Source organism: Populus euphratica, unplaced genomic scaffold, assembly GCF_000495115.2.
Source record: "Populus euphratica unplaced genomic scaffold, PopEup_1.0 scaffold1.1, whole genome shotgun sequence".
In the NCBI taxonomy this organism is placed as follows: Eukaryota; Viridiplantae; Streptophyta; class Magnoliopsida; order Malpighiales; family Salicaceae; genus Populus; species Populus euphratica.
Genome location: NW_011499845.1, coordinates 3120215 through 3141588, shown reverse-complemented (window position 1 = coordinate 3141588; position 21374 = coordinate 3120215). Strand labels below are relative to the sequence as shown.

The following is a 21374-nucleotide window of genomic DNA, read 5'->3' as shown; positions in this document are numbered from 1 at the left end:
AGAGTTAAAGAATAGGGTTTTTTTTATCAATCTCATCCTCAAAAGTTTTTACTTATCATTTAAGTTAGTTTTGGATTAATTAAGTTGACTTAGTTATACCAAAATAATTTTTACATAATTTAATTTTAAATCTGGATTAGATAAAGAGTTGGGTCAATAAAATTTTTTCTTTAAATTTCATTTTTTTTTTCAGTTTCATTAACATATATTTTTCACTAGTCAACCCATTTCTCTTTGAACCTGTTAAAGTGACTGGCAATTCAAGAAAACTTCAACATAATTTAATTTTAAATTTAGATTATACAAGAAATATAATCAAAAGTCTTCAATGTTAGCTCTCTTTTTTATCAATTTTATCTTTAAGCTTTTTTTTCCAATTAGCTGAGTTGTCTCTGAACCGACCGTGTTAACATGGTTACATAAAAATAACTCTCAAATAATTTAATTTTAAATTTAAATTAGATAAGGAGATGGATAATAAGGATTTTTTTTGTCGATTTTATTATCAAAAAATTTTACTAGTTGGGATGATTGTCTTCGGACTAGTTAAATTGATTGGATTGTTTCAAAGAAGTTTATAGATTATTTAATTTTAAATTCAGACACAATAAAAAATCGGGTTATGAAGTTTAAAGGTTAATTAAAAATTAATTATTTGACCGAAATTGATTGAAATAAATAAAAAAATTATTAGCCTAGCAAGAGATAAAAATATCACAGAATTCAAAATTTATATTGAAATAAGAAAAAATAATTTTAAAATTTAAAATCGGAAATAATTTGAGGTGGTTTTGAAGATCCAAGCTATAAAGGGGCTTGAAAACATGTATTTCTTACGTGGACTTTCATCCTAAAATTGATCTCGGTGGCTTTCGACGCCGTGTCCTGGAATAAGATCTGGATCGATATGATTTGCATCGATTAAAAATTATCACTTTAAAGCAACAATTTCCCTTTTATCCTTTCCAGCTATCCTTTTAAACTCATTCTAACAAAGGGTCCATCAATTCTTCCCGTTTAGAATTGTGGCTCAAATAAAATTAGGTTAAAATTGAAAATTGTTTTCTATTTAAAATTAATTTAATTATTTTTTAGATCATTATGATATATTAAAATTTTAAAAAATATTTTTAAATAAGAAAACTAAAAAAAAACAACTATTAAGAAACTACCAAACACCCCTGAACTCCCCCTCCATTGTTCCCCAACCAAAAAATGCTTGCTTCATGCAGAATGGAATGGAATCAAACGGTGCTCGTTGGACAATCATTCCACTCATCAGCCAGACTCTATTCTTTACTTCTTGAATTAATGAGCATTTACAATTCCTACAGCTAGTTTCTGTAAAGCTTACACAAACATTCAGTACACCTAGTAAAGAGGTTCCTCGCCAAATCCAGTAGATAGTTGAGAGCACACTTTTTCGAGCATCAGTTGGGTTTTTTATAATATAAGATTTAATGAGTATTTAATGGTATGATAATGTTTTTTATAATATAAGATTTAATGAGTATTTAATGGTATGACAATGTTTTTTATAATTCTGACTTGTTAACGTAAAAAAAAAAAAATTAAAAAAAACATCATCTACCCCACCATGATACCAGCACGCCTTAGTGCTCAAAATTATACAATGGGTTATAGAGATTGTTGGTTTAGCTACCTCCATGGTAGTTTAAGGCACAAGAAATCTAGTCTAAAGATCCGGCTGCCTCCCTCCCTTTTCTAAGCAAGATTTCCACCGATCACGGGGTTGGTATACTGTACATTTGACGAGTCATTGTTTCCATCTGGGAAAATAAAGAAGAAAAATTCGCGTTCTCTTTAAAAGTATTACGAAATTATGTTAAATTAAACCAATTATATTAATTATTCTTTAAATTAAAATAAAAATTATTTTAATAAACTAATGTGGAATGCAACCATGAAAAAGAAGGGTTCAGATATTTAATTTTAAGAAATGAAATAATTATCTAGATTAATGTCATGCCATAACAAGAATAATATCATTGTATGATTTAGAGCTCAATTATCTACTATTTATACAAAGAAAAAAATGCTTATTATTTAAATATAATTTAACAAGACACGCACGAACACAAAGAAACATAGCTCATTTTTTATAATCAAGAATGTAATCTTGACAGAGATATTTCTAGACATATGTTTGGTAGTTAAAATTGTTTATTTTCTCCTCTTAATTCTCTGAATTCGAAAAATGACAAGTAGAATAGATACAAATATTGCTTCATATTTTGTACTTTTTATGTAAGTATAGGGATCGAGACCCGCTCGCGTCGACGTTGGCGCAGGTGCAGCGTCTGACAAAATCTCGGGCAAGGAAATCTTGATGCCACAATTAAATTCATCAGTGACAAGACAAGGCCTCTCACCCAGATCGATTTTCTCAGTTTCTCTTTATTTTCCGAGAATCTCACACAGTGTAAGCTGCGTAGCAGCTAGGGGCAACGGAGCGAGGAGGATTTGATTTGAGGTCAAGAGTCGTAGCAAGAATGATCAGCCATGAGATGATCACCTTCTTCTTTTTCTTTTTTTTTTCTTTTTTTTTTATTTACGTGGGGTGTCCGGGCCAGTTTGCGTGCACCACGACTAATCCTCATGATCCACTGAATACCCTGCAAACCCAGTAGACATGTAAGACACCGCGGGGGTGACAGGCGTGCACGCCAGGGCTCGAACCCAGGTGCAATGGAAGGAAACAAGCCCCTTCCAACACTAGGCCAAACGCTAGGGCAGGCCTTGGTTTGCACATGGGGAGGGACAGTGATCACCTTCTTCCTAGACCACAGGGCACATGGGGAGGGACAGTGAAAGAAGAACGGGACAACTAGGAAGATTGTGATGTTTGGTGTGAAAATCACAAGGGACAGAAGATATGATTAAGCACACGAGATGCAGCAACAAAAAAGGCACCATAATCTCCCGACAAATTAATTAAGATGAGAAACTTTTTGGTCATCCACGGCCTCGGTCATCGTATCTTATTCCTGCCGGTTCTTTCATTTTGAAATGGGGCATGGCGCACTGGCATACACTGCTTGTGGTTCAAGACCATTCATTGGGCGTCGAGAAAATGAAAGGACGCATAAAAACTGTCCATTTTCAACCTGGATTAAATTGCTTGTGCATTTTTAAAATATTTTTTAAAAATTTAATTAATTTATTTATTTAAATTAATATATTTTTAAATTATTTTAATATTGATATTAAAAATAATTTTTAAAAAATAAAAAAATTATTAACTTATATTTTAATATAAAAAATTATTTAAAAAATAATTAGATGTCTCTTACCAAAAAAAACTACAGTGACCATTCTAAAATTCTGAATCTTCATTGGTTGAACTAGTAAATTCACCATGAGTATATTTTTTTTAATTGTAATTGTTGTTTTGACAATAAATACATTAATCCGTCCATGCACAAAACGTACCATCTCGTGTTCCAAATCCGTGAAATGTTCTCCCTCTCTCGTGTTCCTTCTTGTTGCTCTCCTTCTCCTATTTCCTCTTATTTCTCCTCACACTGCACGTTCTCTGTTAACACTCCAAACTGGAATTTCCAGCCCGATTGAAATTAGTGTTATTACACTCGGTTGATCTAATGGGTTAATTTGATGACATGCCAACTTAAAATTTAAATTGAATCTATAAGTCAACCATCTACCCAAACAAAATTCATGCCATATTTAATTGAACTTTTCTAAGAAAAAAAATTAAACAGCATTTTAAATTTTTTAAAAAACTTGAAATAACAATGTTTTTCTTTCCCTCTAACCAACTTTAATTGATCTACACAGCTGCGATCCAAACCAGGTTGTGGACCAAACCGGCTTTTGTAAACATGGTTGAGCCACACGCGAAACAAATACAAATAATGAAGACCTCCGTATCAAGCTGGGAGACATATAGCTAGTTTTAGAAGACACCATCCAGTCGCGTCTCATCTCTCCTGGAAGAGAAAAGGAAAGCATTATGAAAAAGTCGAAGCGGAGTCATCATCTTGCCAGGGTGCGTTGCGCTGTTCTTTTATTCTCAAATAAAGGGCGTGAGTTGATGTTCTTGACCTCCCATTGCACGTAAACCTTGACGAACAACAAAGTTCATGATTGGCGAATTTTACTTTGAAGACTATAAAAAGCAAGGTCGAAAGGGAGACACCAATATGGAAAATAAGCTTTAAAAGTTGTCACGCAGAGATTGGTTTTTGATGCTACGTCGTATACACACATGAAACAACGAAGACCAGGCAGAGGAGTGTTTTGGGCGTCGACAAGAGCAATGCTTTTTTCCCCACTTGACTTGTAGTTGCGGGGCATCAAAATCCATGACAACAGGGAAAGGTGTGATAAAACACGAAAGCCAGAAAATCTAGCGTGGAATCGGGATAGGATAGCGGTGGGTAAAGTTTCCGGAAGATAAGCGGTCCGGATCAAATCCATAAAGCCGAACACAAAACACAAAAGCAAATTCGTGACGAGGAATCTGGCATGCTTTAAGCATGTTCAAACGACAAGTTGGTTATTGGCCGTTAAAGTCCAGGAAATGTCAATATGGTATGCAAGCACCCCCATCCACACCCAAAAAACAGAGAGCTAGGGCACAGTTGTCTTTTTCTAAAAAAAATTCCAAGAACACTTGCCATTTTTAAATGACAGGGTTGGCTGACAGAAAATTTATGTTTTACAGCAAAAAGGAAAACTTAAACTACCCGTGCAGAGTAAAGGAGTCCATGATTGATGGAGTCAGATGCCACCTTCTTCTTTGTTGTTTGTACGTGAACTAGCATTACTTACCCCTGTTTTGGTTTTATCCTGTTTGTAATTGTGAACCTGGTTGTCATTAAAATTTATTTTTTAATTTTAATTTATTTTTTATTTATTGTTTTAATGTATTGATATTAAAAATAAATTTTTTAAAAACAATATTATTTTAATGTGAAAACTACTTTTAAATCCTAAAAAAAATGATCAACCACAACGTATGCAGCTGTTTTTTAAAATTTTGAATACGAGTTCATTAGATTTATGTTGGTTTTGAATTTTGACCTTTCAATAACACTTTCAACAACCAGATTTAGTTTTCCTCGCACTTAATTCGAATATAGAAATTAAAAAGTGCAAATATGAGAGCAACTGAGATCTGAGAGGGCCAAAACTGTAAACTCCCATCAAGGCCTTAACCGGAGAGATTGCACCGCTTCCTCTTTTTTCCAAGTACAAACAAATTTTGAATACCGTCCTAAAAATTCCAGCCCTGTATATGAATCACGTCCTCTGCCCGGACTTGACAGTCTCGATGTATCTTTTCGAGTTTTCGTTGTGTCCCTTTCTTTGGGGTTTTACTGTCATTGCACTCCAACTCTCATCCAACAAAAGAAAAAAATAATAAAATAATAATCAAAGTTCAGAAAAGATAAAATGTTTTGGCAGCAGTTGCCAAATGGGTTTTGAATATAGAGAAAAGAGCAAAAACAAATGAGAGACTGCATGTATTTTTTTAATATAAAACATATTTAACAAGTATTAATTTAATATTTTTTAAAATTTTTTTTTTTGAAGAATATGTTAAAAAACTTATTAAATTTTTTTTGAAGAATATGTTAAAAAACTTGTTAAGCAAGTAAAAGTTATATACGGGTCAAGATAAACGAGGTGCCATTCCAGAGGCGTTTTATTTAGTGCTGCCTTTTCCTTAATTTGACTGCTGTTCCAACATTAACAGCCTTGAGAGAGCAAGGGTCGCCCCATGATTGGATCTTCTCTTTCTTGAGATGTGAACTGTTTGACCCTCTAGGGAGCTGTGATGTGGGGTTGACGTCGCACGAGCTTCGCTCGAAATCTGGGCTGTTCAGCCCATGCCTGTTTTCTTCAGCAGTGGAGGAGGGAGGGGTTCGAATATCTCCACGGTGATCTATTAACTTTGTCCAGGAAATGCATGCTGGCAGTAACCGAGACTCGTCTTTTCCCCCTCTTACCTCTCCATCATTATTCTGTAAGCGTGAGTGTGTTTTAGCCGCTGTGTTTTTTACTTTTTACACCACTAGAAGTGAAAAACACAGCGGAAAAAGTATGCTTGTGCTTGTATCTCACAGTAAACGTTTTGTAAGATGATTCGCATTTAGCAAAGCCTTGGAAAGGGTGGGGGAGGAGGGAGATAAGAAGGGAATGAATAGAGCAAAAAACTTGATATATTTTTAATTTTAGCCACGAGGATGGGGTAGAGTAAAAATAAAAATAAAAAATTTAAAATCCATGCCGGTGCGAGATTTTTCTTTAATATTTTAAGTTAGGAGTGGGTAGGCTGTCCAAGATCTGATGCGAGGAGAGTTTTATCGCTGGAAAATACTCATATAGTACACCAAAAATACACGCAATTCGTCAATGTAGAAACTATACTACACCTGCTGTTTACATTTCTAATTAATGAAGCCGATTGGAATTAGATTCGCTCGGGCCGAGAATCGCGGTCCTCTGATATCGTCAATCAGCATGGAATCCAAGTGCCTAATGGCTGTCCATGCAATCTTCTTATCTTGATTAGGAATTCATATGATAGTGCCTAATGAATATACACATAACGTGAACATACATTTAATCCAGCCTAGTAGCGATTACAGCCCCTGTCCAGGTCTAATCCAACCCCAGAAATGGTTGTTGGTTAATGGAGTCAGTTCTTAGATCAGCCAGTCAACCTATATCTATTAAAAAAAAATAAAAAAAATTTTTTATATAAAATAAAATAACATCATTTTGAATAATTTTTTTAAAAAATCAATTTTTAAAACAATCTTAAAATTGATATGATTATATCTACTCCGATTTTACTGTTTGAAATAGGTCTCTTATTGATCCACTAGGTTGCATAAATTTAACCAAATTAAATTTTGATAAATTGAGTTTTTAGAGTATATTTTCATAAAAAATATTAAATAAAAAAAATTATAATTATAAATTTCAAGAAAAATCAATATATCTTAGTAAATACATGGTGGTTATGGTACTAGTCGGACTTCAAACACTAATTTTGAATAAAACAATATGGTTTTGATTTTTTTTTAAATCAATCTTTTAAAAATAAATTTCCAAAACTGATAGGATTTTTTCTACACTGATTTTTCTGTTTCAAATAAATCTCAGATTAATTTATGGATCTAATTTTGAACTTGATCCAAAACCAAACCCGACCATAACTATGCTCTGTGTTGACAAATCACTAATTTAATTTATGCACGAGGCATGCTCCATTAAGCCTGTCCTCCGGAGAGAAAAAAAAAATCACAAGGCAGCTAAAAAATATTATTTGGAAGTCTGGAAGTTATTATTTACCAGATACGTGCTGCTACGGGTCTCTAAAATACTTTTTCTCTGTTTCATATTTGACGGAGTTCTCTTAGTTCTTCCCTAACCAGAGCGTGTCTGTTCAGTTGTACTTGGAACCGTCCACGTGCTCGCATTTCACAACTTTGAATATCAATTAATGAATTGTTTAAAAACAAAAAATAATCATGAACTGGAGGGGATGGTTTTCCAAGATAAATAAAGAAATAATAGATGCTAGTCTTAACAGAAATTTAATTCGTTTACCTGATAAACGGCCGCGTATGAGGCTCGTAATGTGCCCATGCGCGTAACTGTGCATCTGCTCATCACAGTCCAAGGCTAAAACCAATGAAGGATCTCGAGAAATAGCACAGGCAATTGCGGTCTTTAATGAAAAATAGTATTATTAATGAAAAACCAGGATTGATAATTGTGGTCTCTAAACTAACAGCAAATAAAAAAATTACAGTATTTTTTTTAAAAAAACACTAAAAATCGGTAGTTATAACTGTATTCCGCAAATAAAAAAATTACAGTATTTTTTTTTAAAAAACATCTCGCACTAAAAATCGGTAGTTATAACTGTATTATTTTTTATTTAAAAAATGGCATGTTCTAGATTACTAAATCTCTCTTAAAAACTGTGCTAATTTTTAAAAAATTGAAGATAAAATAAAGGGTGCCTGCGGCAAATGAAAGTTGCTTGCATGTGGAAAACCGCCCATACCCCACTTGGATTCCAGGGAATTTTTCTACAAGGAAACAAAAACAAGGTTTTAAGCCTCAAAACAATTCCCCCTCAAAGCTCACATGTGCTCTTGTTTTTTCACCATCACAAGCTTGACTTTTACGCCCAAGCGGTCCATGGTCCCCCAGCTGCTTCAAGGATGTGTCTTTGCGATGGTTGGGTGTGACTAGTGACAATGGTGGCAAAATAGTTCTCCTAAGCACCCCTACCAAATCCCTATAAATTCTCCCTCATCCCAGCCTAACCTTCTTCACTCCAGCGCCTCACATTTTCACTAGCCTGCTCTCTGTTCTTCTCAAGGTTTTATCTTTTCATGTAATGAGCATCTCTTTTCTCTCACATTTGCTTTTCAAAATATTGTTTTAAATGAAATGAACCTAACAAAAAAATAGCTAAACTGGTTTACTCCCTTTGTGCAGGAAAATGGCTCTAGCTGGAATTTTCTTGGTGGGTCTCCTTGCAATGGTTTCATCTGTTAATGGTTATGGTGGTGGAGGGGGGATAAATCCCCGTGCAACCTTCTATGGAGGTGGTGATGCTTCTGGCACAATGGGTATGCCACTTTGCAGAAACGAACCTTTTTAAGAAATTAAACCCTTCTAGGGCACACCATATGACTAATTTTGCTCGTTTTGATAAAATATGTAACTTCAGGTGGGGCTTGCGGTTACGGGAACTTGTACAGCCAGGGGTATGGTACAAATACTGCAGCTTTGAGCACAGCTCTGTTCAATAGCGGGTTGAGTTGTGGATCTTGCTATGAGATTAGGTGCGTGAATGACCCCAAATGGTGCTTGCCTGGCTCCATTTTGGTCACAGCCACCAATTTCTGCCCTCCAAACAATGCCCTGCCTAACAATGCAGGGGGATGGTGTAACCCTCCTCAACAGCACTTTGATCTCTCTCAGCCTGTCTTCCAACACATTGCTCGATACAGTGCTGGAATTGTACCTGTGTCCTACAGAAGGTGAGTCTCTAGCTTCTTGAATGGAGGAAAATGTTGTCATGAATAAGGTGGTTTAAAGAAATTAATCTCAATTTTTTCTTAATCGAGTGTCTGGTGAGGGTTATTTACGTCTTTAATCAGTCTCTTTATGTTTTTAAATCCTTTCTTCACGGTTCAGATCCTTTCCGTAACTCAAATTTGATTGCAGTCAACCTTTCCCTTTCTCAGTTATTTCTGAGGTTTAATATAAAAAAACTCATCTCTAAACTTTCCCTTTCTCAGTGATTTCTGAGGTTTAATATAAAAAAACTCAGATTAATGTCCCTAGACCAGTTTTTTTGAACTAAAAATGAAGGGCAGTTTAAGTTCTTAGCAAGGTCCCCCCTTTACCACTTTCTTACCACGAACTGTGAGAGAGAAAGTTCAATTTCCTCTTGGAATGAGGAAGGTTGCTCTTCCCTCACAAGGAGTTCTCTTCTTTCTGGCTTTAGTAGGAGTGTTAATTGTCTTGGTGGCGGGTTTTTGTAGGGTACCCTGCAGAAGGAGAGGAGGCATAAGATTCACAATCAATGGTCACTCCTACTTCAATCTAGTCCTGATAACCAACGTTGGCGGTGCTGGTGACGTGCATGCTGTGTCCGTCAAGGGGTCTAGGACTGGATGGCAACCAATGTCAAGGAACTGGGGGCAAAACTGGCAAAGCAACAATTATCTTAACGGACAAAGTCTTTCATTCAAGGTCACCACCAGTGATGGCCGTACTGTGGTCTCCAACAATGTTGCTCCCTCTAGCTGGTCCTTTGGGCAGACCTTCTCTGGTGCCCAGTTCCACTAGGGACCGACTCTGCGTGCCTTCTGTTCTTTCAGCATGTTAGGTCTATATTTATTTAGTACTTATTATTAGAAGTAATATTAGTATGATTTTATTAGTGCTAATATATACTTGTATCTCGATTGGAAGTCTGTATTAGGTTCTCTTTGGTCAGGATGAGAAGGGCTTATTTTAATTGGCACTCTCATTTTGAACTTATTGAGTCACTCAGGAGTGTCCTATTCAAGGGACACTCCTTACTAGTCTCTCTTTACTAGTCTTGGGGCTTTTCCTTTTTTTCTTCCGCCGTTGAAAAGGGCGGAAGATTATGGCAGGGGGGGGGGTTTTTGGGCTTTTACCACCCGCCGCTAGTATTTTGAGTAGTTTTGCTCTTCTTTATTTCGCTCCCCCGCAGCTTTCAAGGGATTTGGGAGCTGCGGGTTATTTTTTTTTAATTGTTCTTGTAAGCTGACTGTGATCAGCGCCCGCTGAATTATGTCCTTGGGTTTTTATGTCTGGAATTTAAGACTAAAGTGTAAATTTCCAATTTCTACTAATGATGAAAGTAGTGGTGGAGTGCTGTTATTCCCGACTATCCTTTGTTGTCTTTCTTGTCTTCTGTTGTGTGTATGGCAATGCCCTTCCTTTATTAGTCCAGTTGGACCGGCACCCTCCAATAAATAAATTATGAAAGATGTAATTAAAATCAGTGGCAAGCTAATTGACTAATTGGGCTACCCGACGGCCTGCAGCTGGTTCTTCTTAAGTTCCAAATTCAAGCTAAGCCATGTGATAATAGATTTTATCCAAGCCTGGACCCCATTTGCCCAACTTCGCACAAATCCAAAAGATTTGAGGCCTTGTGCTCTTAAATGTTATTTAAATTGATTTTGAGTGTTTTTTATAAAAAAATAATTATTAAATTTATATTTTTAAATTTATTCTAAATGCTTTTGTTGTTAGAATGAAAGTATTTAAAAATATTTTTTTAATCCTATCAAACGTATTTAAGAAAAAAATAGAGGCATAGCCCAATTAGTCAATTAGCTTTCGTTTTATTTTATTTTTTGTTTTGGCCTCAATGCTGCTGCACTTATCTGCCTTCACCAACCAAAGATCAAGTTTCCAGTATAAAAGTTGAAAGACAGTTCTTCAAGAGATTTAAGCGAGTTTTTACTCTGAATCTGACTTGAGTTTTGAATATTGATGGTTAAGGAGGAGCTTCCCTGGGGACAGACATCCAAAGCCGAAGGCTTTATGTTGTTGAAGGTCGTCCTAAGAGTTAGAAGTGTGCGAGGTGTGGCAAATAAAGACGATTAACAACTGATGGCTTGGTATTTAGATTTGGACTAGTTTACAGTGACGCACGGGTCAGATTACTATTGGTATTGTTGTTGCACATGACTAAGTAGGGTAATCCTACAGTATTTTGATATATCTCTTTACATATATTTAAAATTAAACTACTGGGATTTGTTTTAATATGAGTTAGTTATCTTGATTTGCTCAAAGAGAAACCCAGTTGATCGATAAAAATTTTTAAAAATAAAATTGATCAAAAAAACTTTTTGATCTAGTTCTTTACTTAGGTAGATTTTAAATTAAATTATATAATTTGTTTCTAATATGACACAATCATCTTCATATGTTTAAAGCAATATAGCCTATCAATCAAAACAAAGAAGCTTAGGGGAACCATCTAGGTGGTGGCCAAGTGGTAAGAACTTGGGATCAAGGGGTTTGCTCCCTCTGTGGTTTCAGGTTCGAGTTCTTGGTTGCTCATATGATGGCCACTGGAGGCTTACATGGTCGTTAACTTCAGGGCTCGTGGGATTAGTCGTGGTGCGCGCAAGCTGATCCGGACACCCACGTTAATCTAAAAAAAAAAAAAAAGAAGCTTAAGGGTGAAATTGATAAAACAAAAAAAATTAATTTGATTATTTAACTAATTTAAGTTTAAAATTAAATTATATAGAGTTAATTTAATATAATTTAATTATCTTGGATGATTCAAAATCAACTCAAATACCACTAGTATGAAATTAAAAAAAGAAAAAAAGAAAAGAAAATTAAAAAAAGAAAAAAAAAGAAAGAGAAGAGAGTGCACCTGCACATGAACAGAAAAGTAAGGGCAATGCAAAGGCTGAGAGTTCCCTTAACTATAGCTGAAATGGAATGATCTTGGCGTAGGTGGTAAATTTAATTTCAGTTAGAGCACTACTGTGATAAAACATTGGGATAACGTAGACCTTGAAGAAAACACAGGATTATTTTTATTGCCACCAACATTTCAAAAACACCAAGGGTAAGTTAACATTACAAGAATTTGATTCGTCTTCTCTTCCCGCACTTGCCCACGTTTCTCTCTCTCTGTTTTTTTTTTTTGGGCGTACCCTAGATGGTGACTCGCATTTAAGTGTAAACGGGAATCTGTCAAGTTTTAACCCCGCCGGTGTGTGTATAGCTCCACCTGTTAAATTCCTGGTTTATCCTCATTTATACGTGTTAGAAATGAAAATCCGAAATACCTCAGCAGAATAAATGATACCAGCTAGCGGATGAACAACCTTTCTACTTTTTTTTGTGGTTTTCTTGAACGAATCAAAAAACCATTTGTCAGTTGCGCTTTCTTTGACAGTGCCTGGTATCGATGAAGCAGGTCATTTCATATCAATGTCTCCTCTGCTTGTCACTTGCCTTCCAGTCTCTTTATGGGAACCTCGCCTCAATATTCGTTGTGTTTGGTTACACGAATACCATCAGAGAATAGGATAAAAAAACCAGACATGTTTGTTGTTACTGTCGAATTAACAGAACGTCTTCTTCTTGTTTTTTTATTCTCCTTCTGAGAAATTCACATGGGAATTAACCCTTTAGCATGGAGGCTCGGTGCTGGTAAAATGGATCGAAGTGGAAGTCCTGGAGGTTCCTGGAGATAACAAACGAATGGGAGGTCACATTGAACCTGTTTTTCCAAATCCCGAAGGTAATAAGATTTGAAAGATTCAACTAACAAACAAGATACATGAAAGAGGTGGGCATATCCATTCACATTTTAACTCTGAAAGCAACCGTGCACAAAGAGCATCAAGGATTGGAAATACTCGAGGCAAGGATATTAAAATAATATTTTATTTATTTTTACTATTAAGACATCAAAACAATTTAAAATAAAATAATTTTAAATAAAAAACTGAATTTTAATCGATTCATTTGGCCATAATCCCATACCAGGAATAATTAAAATGTATTTAGAAGTGTGATGATAATAAAATATTTTTTATTAAAAATATATTAAAAAAAATTTTTATTTTAAAAAAATTATTTTTGACATCAACATATCAAAATATTTTTAAAATATTAAAAATTATTAATTTTACAAAAATAATTTTTAAAAATCTTTTTAAAACATAAATACAAATAGTTATTTATATGAAAATATACTTGAATCTAAAAAGGAATAAAAATAAATAATTTTAAACTTAACCACGCACATCCCAACAAATAAAACTAAACATAAAACAATGTAAATCTTCACATATTTCAAGTTTAAAAAATATTCTTTATGAGATATAATGAAAAATAATCTAAATTATATTTTGTATTAGCCATAACATAAAAATTCAATTTAAAGATGAATATAAATTACATATACCTCGTATATAAATGGAAACAAACAAGATTAAATTAACTCCAAGGTGTAACGAAATTTAAGTGATAATTCACTGAAGATTAACTTATCCAAGATGAATTAAACTGCATTAACTTAATAATGTGTTGTGTTTGTTTATACAAATCAATATATGTTTATCTTGTACTATTAGCATGGAAATTTTAAAATTTTTCTGAAATAATAGACTTGATAATTCATAGAAATTTTGTAGAGAGAGGGGGGCCGAATGTTTTTGTTGGAAGAGAAAAGGGGGAGGAGGTATAATTTTGTGACCCATGGTGACTTCAAAATAACAACAGGGTACGCTGTCGTTCCAGGCCATGACAAGGTAAACTATCAATCACGCTTTATAAATAAATGTGATATCCATCAGACACAGTGTTTTAGAATTGCGACAGGCTAATACTGTAATTTTCTTTTTTATTTGTAAGATACATTATTTCACTAATATTTTTAATTTATGGTTTTAATTTTTTTAAAATTAAAATATGTGTCGATTGACGGGGATTCTGAGAGGTCAAACAAACTCTCTTTTGTGATTGCCGTGGTGGTGGGATCCAACTGGCGGCGAATCTGGAGCCACGTGAAAGGAGTCAGGTTTTCTGACACACCACTCTTTTTCTTACCAATCGACGGCTTCTCGCTCTCCACGACAAAACTGCTTTCGTGTCGATTAGGCAGTGTACGGCCTAAGCCTGCATATTTAATTTTACGTTACGAAAGTATTTTACAAAATTTTAAAATTTATTTTTTATTTTTATATTGATACCAAAAATTATTTTAATATATTTTTAAATAAAAAAATATTTTAATATGCTTTATATGTTTTTTTCTTTTTATTTTTTTTTATAATGGTATGAATAATTTTTTTGAGCTTTTTAGCACTTTTTACCTTTTGTAAGATAATTAAATTCTGTTGATAAATAAATTAATTTTAAATATTTAAAAGAGATAAAATTAAATTTCTGTATTTGTTATATTATTTTCCTTTTATTTTTTCAAAATTTTGTAATTAATTTTAATATTAAATTCTTTCTTTTTAAAATTATAAATCAGAGAATTTAGCATTTAATTTATTTTGATAGTAGTTTAAAATTTAAAAGGATTCCCAGAATTTAATTAAGAGTTTGGATTCGGAACACTCGATATGTTTTGGACAGTTTATCGTAGCCCCATGTGACTCGCCGTATATTTCGGTTCCGCACCTGTAATTGTGTGTTATGGGGACATCATAGTAATAATAATAATATCATATCGGGAGCTAATGATAAGACGAGGTCAGTCCCGTCATTTTACGATGTATTTTGTCATTTTTATTATGATGGCTTGTTTTTTGTTTTTTTTGAAAACTCACGCGACTCGTGACTCGGTTCAATTTTGGAACCCCCCCCCCCCCCCAAAAAAAAAAACAACGATTTCACTCATTCAATTCGAGTGATTGAGGAGTATGCCAATTCAATCAGTGGGATGTGAAAGTTCTCTCGAGGTATTTTGTGGTTATTGGATTGATCTGGGGCCTAATATTTATTTTCTAATTTATCTATTTATGGATTCTTATTAAATCTTGATTTTTTTTAAATCTTTTAACTAAATAATTTTTTAAAACAAAGCAGCGGTGACATCATGTAAACTTTAAATTCAAAAGATTTTCGGTGTTTATTTGTTACTGTAATTGAAATTGTTTTTTTAGTATATTTTTCATTTAAGAAAATCAAAATAATAATTTTAAGGTATTTTTAAATATTTTTATATACTCAAGTGAAGGTATTTAAAAAAGGATGCAAAATTATTTTTTCTCTCCTTAAGATGGCTATTTAATAATAAGTAAAATCAATGATGAGTGATTAAACTCGACTCGACTTGTGATTAAAATAAGTATAATTTATTTTAGAGGGTCCTCTTGCTCATACCCCTTCCTAGCTCGGAATGGAAAACTATCTCTTAAACGGACATCTTCGACTGCATGACCGTCCTCCTTTGATTATTTTATGAACATTCGTTGTAGTTTTTTCGATTTAAAAGCCTGCCGTTCTAAACGCACGAGTCTCGGGGCCTTGGCAGTGCCGAAAATCTAGTTCGGTATCGATGTCATTAATTTGTTGACTTGTATCAGATTTGTCTCATAAATACATCATACAGGATTTCTGATACATGTTCCTCTACTTCAAGAACAGTTGCTGGTGCTGATAAAACATCGCTACAGACCAGACTCTACCATGTTAAATGCTGCTTCTATTTTTCTGTCCAGCGGTACAAATGGATGAATGATGCTGCAAAAACTACCTAAAGGAGGTCTGACATTCAATCAAATCATCAGCCAGGGCCGTGAGAAACTGGGGTCGGATTCTTTTTAGTTAAACAGTGAGAGTTATGACTTGTGAAAATATGCAGATGGGCATTTATTTGTGATGCATCTAAGGTAAGCGAGCGGCACCCACCGACTGTCCAGAACAATAACCACTGAAGACAATATATAACTTCTCCTTCAATTGCTTTAATATAGCAAAGCAATCGGCCATGGCATTTAAAGGGTTAAAACTTAAAGCCATGGCTTAAAAAGGAACCGAAAGCTGACAGTTAGGCAGCTAAAGCGGGCTCGCCTCATTACTGTAGTTCTTTCTTTTCATCAGTTTCACCAGGAGGGATGCTGTGATTTCCAAAGCCTTCTCGTTCAGTTAATTTACTGCCCGGCCAAATTAATTTTCTCGTGCACATGCTCTTTCCCGATCCTCTAATCTAACAAGATTTACAGAGCGAAGCCCAGTTTGTTCATTTCCGAAAGTTGATTTATTTTTTTGGATTAGAGTGGCGTATTTTATGGAAAATAATTTTTTAAAAAACGGAAAACCAATCACAAGTATAATGAACGATAATGTTAACATGTAACATTTGGAAGCGTTTTTCTATTTTCCTTTTTAATTAGAAAGGAATAAATGCTCTCTCCTCTCAAGACATTACCATTTTTTCTGACTCAAAAAATAATCATATATTTATTTATCTCGTAGAAGGTCAGGGGAAATGGTTTCATTTTCTTGGAAATAAACAGAGCATGAAGCTGGACAGCTTGTCAAGGCGTAGCCATCCTTAAAGGCCCACTGGGCCATTGTGTCCGATACCTTGCATGTTGCAATTTTCAGTCTTGAATTCTAAGTGCACCACTTTATGAAATAAGAAATCCCATTAAAATACTAAAAAAATACGTTTCATTTTTTGAAGGAAATTCCAGTTAAAACCCGTCAGAAGATTTATAATTTTTTTAAAATTTTTTGAACATATGCTACAACCCCTCAAAACTTCGTTTTCATAGACAAGTCACACATCAAAAGACAACAACATAAAAAAAAAAACGCTGTATTAGTGTTGTGTGGTTTTCATCCTCTCTGACAGCTATAGAAATCAAAGAAAATCTAAAAATGCTAGATGCTAGGGTCTCATCAAACCGTGAAATTATCCCTTATGACCTCATATAATGGTTCAGAATAGCTACTGTAGATTGGGTTTTTCTGGGCATTTTAATTTTCTCTGTCGAATCTCTCGATCATATATCAGTATCTAGCTGAGCTGTGTGCATGTTTACTAATAAGTACGCTGTTACCTTCGTCGATCTGGTAGTTGGGTTGTCAAGGTGTTTTACGTGGAGAGATTTGCCTAGATTGTGACTTCATAGCCCTATTCACATGATTTTGATGGCATTCCTACGCTGGAGTTGAATAATTGCTTTGCTTGCCGTTGAAACAGTCTAATCACCATCTTATCTTATATATTTATTAAAACATTTTAATTTATTAACTCGAATTTTTTTTAAAATATAAAAAGACATTGAAACCCAACTTAACGATTCATTCTCTCTCTCTATATATATAAGGAGTGAAAATCCAGCATAGCAATTCATTTTAATAACTTATTAATAGCTAGGTTGGATTTCAAATATTTTTTAGTTTTTTAAAATAAAATGAAGGGAAATTTTCTTCCAAAATTCAAGATTTCACAAGACTCTAACTAGTTTTAATGCTGGAATATCAATTACAAAAATTGATACATTTAATTATAAAAAAACTGCACAATACAACCATTTATGAAATATTATCTCAATAATAAAGTGATCATGTGGTCCCATCGATCTTTCAAGCGATCCTGACACTAAGATAATTCTAAAAGGTAGCTTATTTCTATAGCCGATAACAGAGCTAGGATTTTTTAAATGAAAAAATAAATTATTAATAAATATTTAATATTATATTTTATGTAGACATATATTATATTAAGAAATTAATTTTGAAATATATATACTAACTTATATCAAACAAAATTAATTTAAAAATACTTCTAAAATAAAAAACTTACATTATAATTGTTTTTTTCGAGTTTTATATTTTAAAACTGATTTATAATAATTTTATTATCAATCTCATCAAAGATATTTTTTTTAATATATATAATCAAACTGTCATTCATTTTTTTTTTGTTTAGAGTGGGTTTAATGCTCGTGTTTTCTAAATTTTTTAATGACTAGAGAAATTCTTGACAATAATTCTACATTGACATATAATAGAGAATAACTAAAATCATAACTTAAAATAATTGTTATGATAAATTAATGTTATTATAATTAACTAATTATTTTCTACATTTAGGTTAAACATAAATATTAAATATTTTTTATTTCTCTATTGTGTCCTTAAGTTTTTAAGTTGTCCTGTACTTCATTTTTAATCACTCATAGGTTTATCACTATTCATTTTTAATATAAAATTCACAATAAAATATTTATCAATTTATTAAAACTTATTTGAATTCATATCCATATGCATATAATATTACTTATACACATATTAATTCACAAACCCTTAAATTATTATAAATCCTAATATTTTTAGTAACTAATTATAAAGGAATAAAACTAGAATTAAACAATAAAACAAATAGAAAATATGAAGAAAATTTACCTAAAACATAAAGTATAAGAAGTTATTTATTTAATTATCTAATAGTTTGGAACATGAAGAAAACTTTTGTTAAAAAAAAAGATGCAAGAATAGTAGCTCAAAAGAAAAAAGAAAAGCTCTCAGTTAATTAATGAAAAAAAGAAAAAATTAATGAAATGTGCTAAACATATATATTATATGTTATATTGTAAATTATGTTAATACATTATTAATATTCTAATATAAAAATTACTTTTTAAAAAAAGTTTAAAGGTGCAACGGTATATTTTAATATAAAAAATACGTTGAAAAGAAAAATTGAGGCAATCGCCCCCTTTTGAGACCATGTGGCTCCGCCAACGCCTACAGCCCATCCATTTTTGGGTTCTCGGCAATTAAATTTGTGCTCTCAAGCAGGCCGACAGTTTCCCACGTATACTGGAAGAAAACGTTGCAGGGGAACATGGTGATGCCTTGTTTCATCGGTTTGAAGGTAAAAATAACCAAAAACAACACAGGAGGAAAATCAGTGCGGAAAATTGGTATCAAACTGCTTACAGAACTCGATTCACAGAAGTTGTTTTAAATTACATGCGTTGTTGTATGGTTTTAATATACATTGCTATATGGTTTCAATATACATCTCCAGGACACGCCAAGGCATGATGGGGGCAGCCCGCCTGCCCTTTGTGACCTCGTCTCACCGGAGTTTAGACAGGGAAGACTTAAATTTAAGTAAAACCTACAACTTGTATGCATAAGATTGGAAACAGTGCCTCATTTGATAGAATCAAGCACCATTCTTTCTAACAAGTTACCAGCATAAGGGAATTCCTATGCTGATATCAAGCTGTATAGATATTATGTATTCACTGGATTCTTCTCGCTGTTGAAAAGCTACAAACCTATAGCAAATTCAGTATCGTCATTTAGAGGACAGGTAATTTCACAAAAATGTGACCAAGCTCTCTAGCAACTTTTCACTGACTGAAGAGTTGCATCCCTCAATCTCAGTGTGGTTGCTGCAAAAAATAAATTGGTTTCAATTTACAATAAGCTGGACGATAACAATTTATCACCTGAAGATAAGCAATTCAATACAGCCGCTTCAAAGAGGAACTTATGCTCAACAATCTTTGCTCTAAAATGAGATCTCACCATTATCAAAAGACTAAATCAGTGGTTCTTATAACTCGCAACAGAAATCCAAGAATAAAAGCATCAAAATTTGCAATAGGACCAACAACTTGAAGACACTCCTAAGGAATAGGGATGTGTGAGGAATCATGACTTGCATGTTGCATGCTTTTCAACAGATTCCCACTTCTACCACCTTCTACCTAGAGAGTCCGCCATCTGCGTTTCTAACCGAGGTGTAGGGCAAGATAAATCTGGCAATACATATACACTAACTTGATTCTGATCTGAGGCAACTAATATTTTGACCATAGCCGAGTGGCAACACCAATATAGATTCAGTACTTTTTTACACCAATAGAGAACTTAATCTATTTCAAGTGCATTCCAAAGGTGCAACTTAATTTTAACCAAGGTATCTCTTACTGGAGCAACATGCAACAACAATAAAAATATTCCTGAAATAAATGAATTCCAAAATCCACTCTCTTATTACTGAAATAAACATCTCCGCCATAATGAATGTAAATAATACTATCTGAATCAAATAAAATTAAATCTCAATTCAAGGCTTCTGTAATGTTGATGTGGCATTCTCCTGGAAGATAGAGAACTTTAAACTAAAATAATAGTACTGAAATGAGCTACCGCAGTCAAAACACGCCTCAAGAACAGAATTTCAACACCTGGATCCCTAACACACCATAATAAAAAAATAGCTACAGAATACAAAATGGCTTCAAATCCTAAATTAACCCAACAAACAGGCTAAACATAACTCAAATAGGTAAATACTTTGAAGAATTTCCACCTCTTATTTTGGTATAGCCTAGTTGAAGGTCACATTGGTCATCTAGTAATATGCTCAAACTATCGCCTATGGTTGATACTTTAGATTGAATAGAAGCATTGAAAGAGGTAATACTCTAGCTCTTATACATTTAATTGCATCTTATAGATGAACTTTAAGTGACTGTATTATTCCAATGGGCACCATATTACAAACTTTTAGATGATTTTTTCCTTAGTAAACACCATAATGGAGGATGGTTACGTATATCCACATCTCCACATCTATTTTTACTCATTCCAGCAATCGCTAACTCGGTCAACAGGTTCAGATCAGTTCATAGATGACCCATGTGAAATATAAGGGGGAAAAAAAATACTTGTCTGCTTATTTAAACCAGAAACGAGGAAAAAACTTACCTGAGAATACAAATGGTCATCAAACATAGTAACAGCGCACGATCCTGGGGTAGAAGCCCAACCACAAGGGGTGGAGTCATACCCAGGTTTAGGAGCTTCAAAACTTCCATTAACATGAAAATCCTCAGGGCTTTTTTGTATTTTCATCTCTGCTGCAGGTTGGAATTTCGTATCGTTCAACAAATTTAGATTGTATGACCCAGGCAGGTAAGGGTACTGCCCAGCCATCTGTAGCCTCAGTGATGCAGTTCCATTAAACTCATCAAGAATACCATTCATACCACTTTCTTGACCAGAACTAGATAGCTCCGAATTTTTCCCCGCACCAAAGTAGCCAGAATAACTCCCAAAAGAGGTGGTTGCAGAGCACTCCGCATCCCTTCAAAAAAAGATATTCAATCAATTAGTTAAGAGCACATCATCAGGAGGGGTATTCTAAACTCCTCTATGCATAGGTACATTGTTAATTTGTAACCTTTTCTATGTATATTTGTGTCCTATCCTGCACAATATAAAATACTTCTAAGAAATAGGTGGGTCCTACACTATGCCTGAATCCCCGACACTCTTTCCATGGGTTTCTG

The 21374-nt window shown here is 33.8% G+C and overlaps 2 protein-coding genes across 5 annotated transcripts in view; one reads left to right on the top strand and one right to left on the bottom strand.

Moving 5' to 3' along the window:
• The first annotated feature begins 8386 nt into the window (after nucleotides 1-8386).
• On the top strand, nucleotides 8387-10453 carry EXPA10 (expansin A10). Its single transcript, XM_011019082.1, has 4 exons — nucleotides 8387-8404; nucleotides 8509-8642; nucleotides 8744-9056; nucleotides 9564-10453. Coding segments are annotated over exons 1-4 (756 nt in total). The 5' UTR covers nucleotides 8387-8402; the 3' UTR covers nucleotides 9871-10453.
• An 8530-nt stretch (nucleotides 10454-18983) lies between these two features.
• Nucleotides 18984-21374, bottom strand: part of LOC105120720 (MADS-box protein CMB1-like) — a 5654-nt gene continuing 3263 nt past the window's right edge. For 3 of the 4 annotated variants that reach the window (XM_011019041.1, XM_011019051.1, XM_011019069.1), the window contains exon 11: nucleotides 20050-21169. In XM_011019041.1, coding sequence (XP_011017343.1) covers nucleotides 20704-21169 — 466 coding nt within the window. In that variant the 3' untranslated portion in view covers nucleotides 20050-20703. Of the gene's footprint in view, nucleotides 19467-20049; nucleotides 21170-21374 lie in introns of those variants that run through there. The other variant, XM_011019060.1, reaches the window with a different exon arrangement.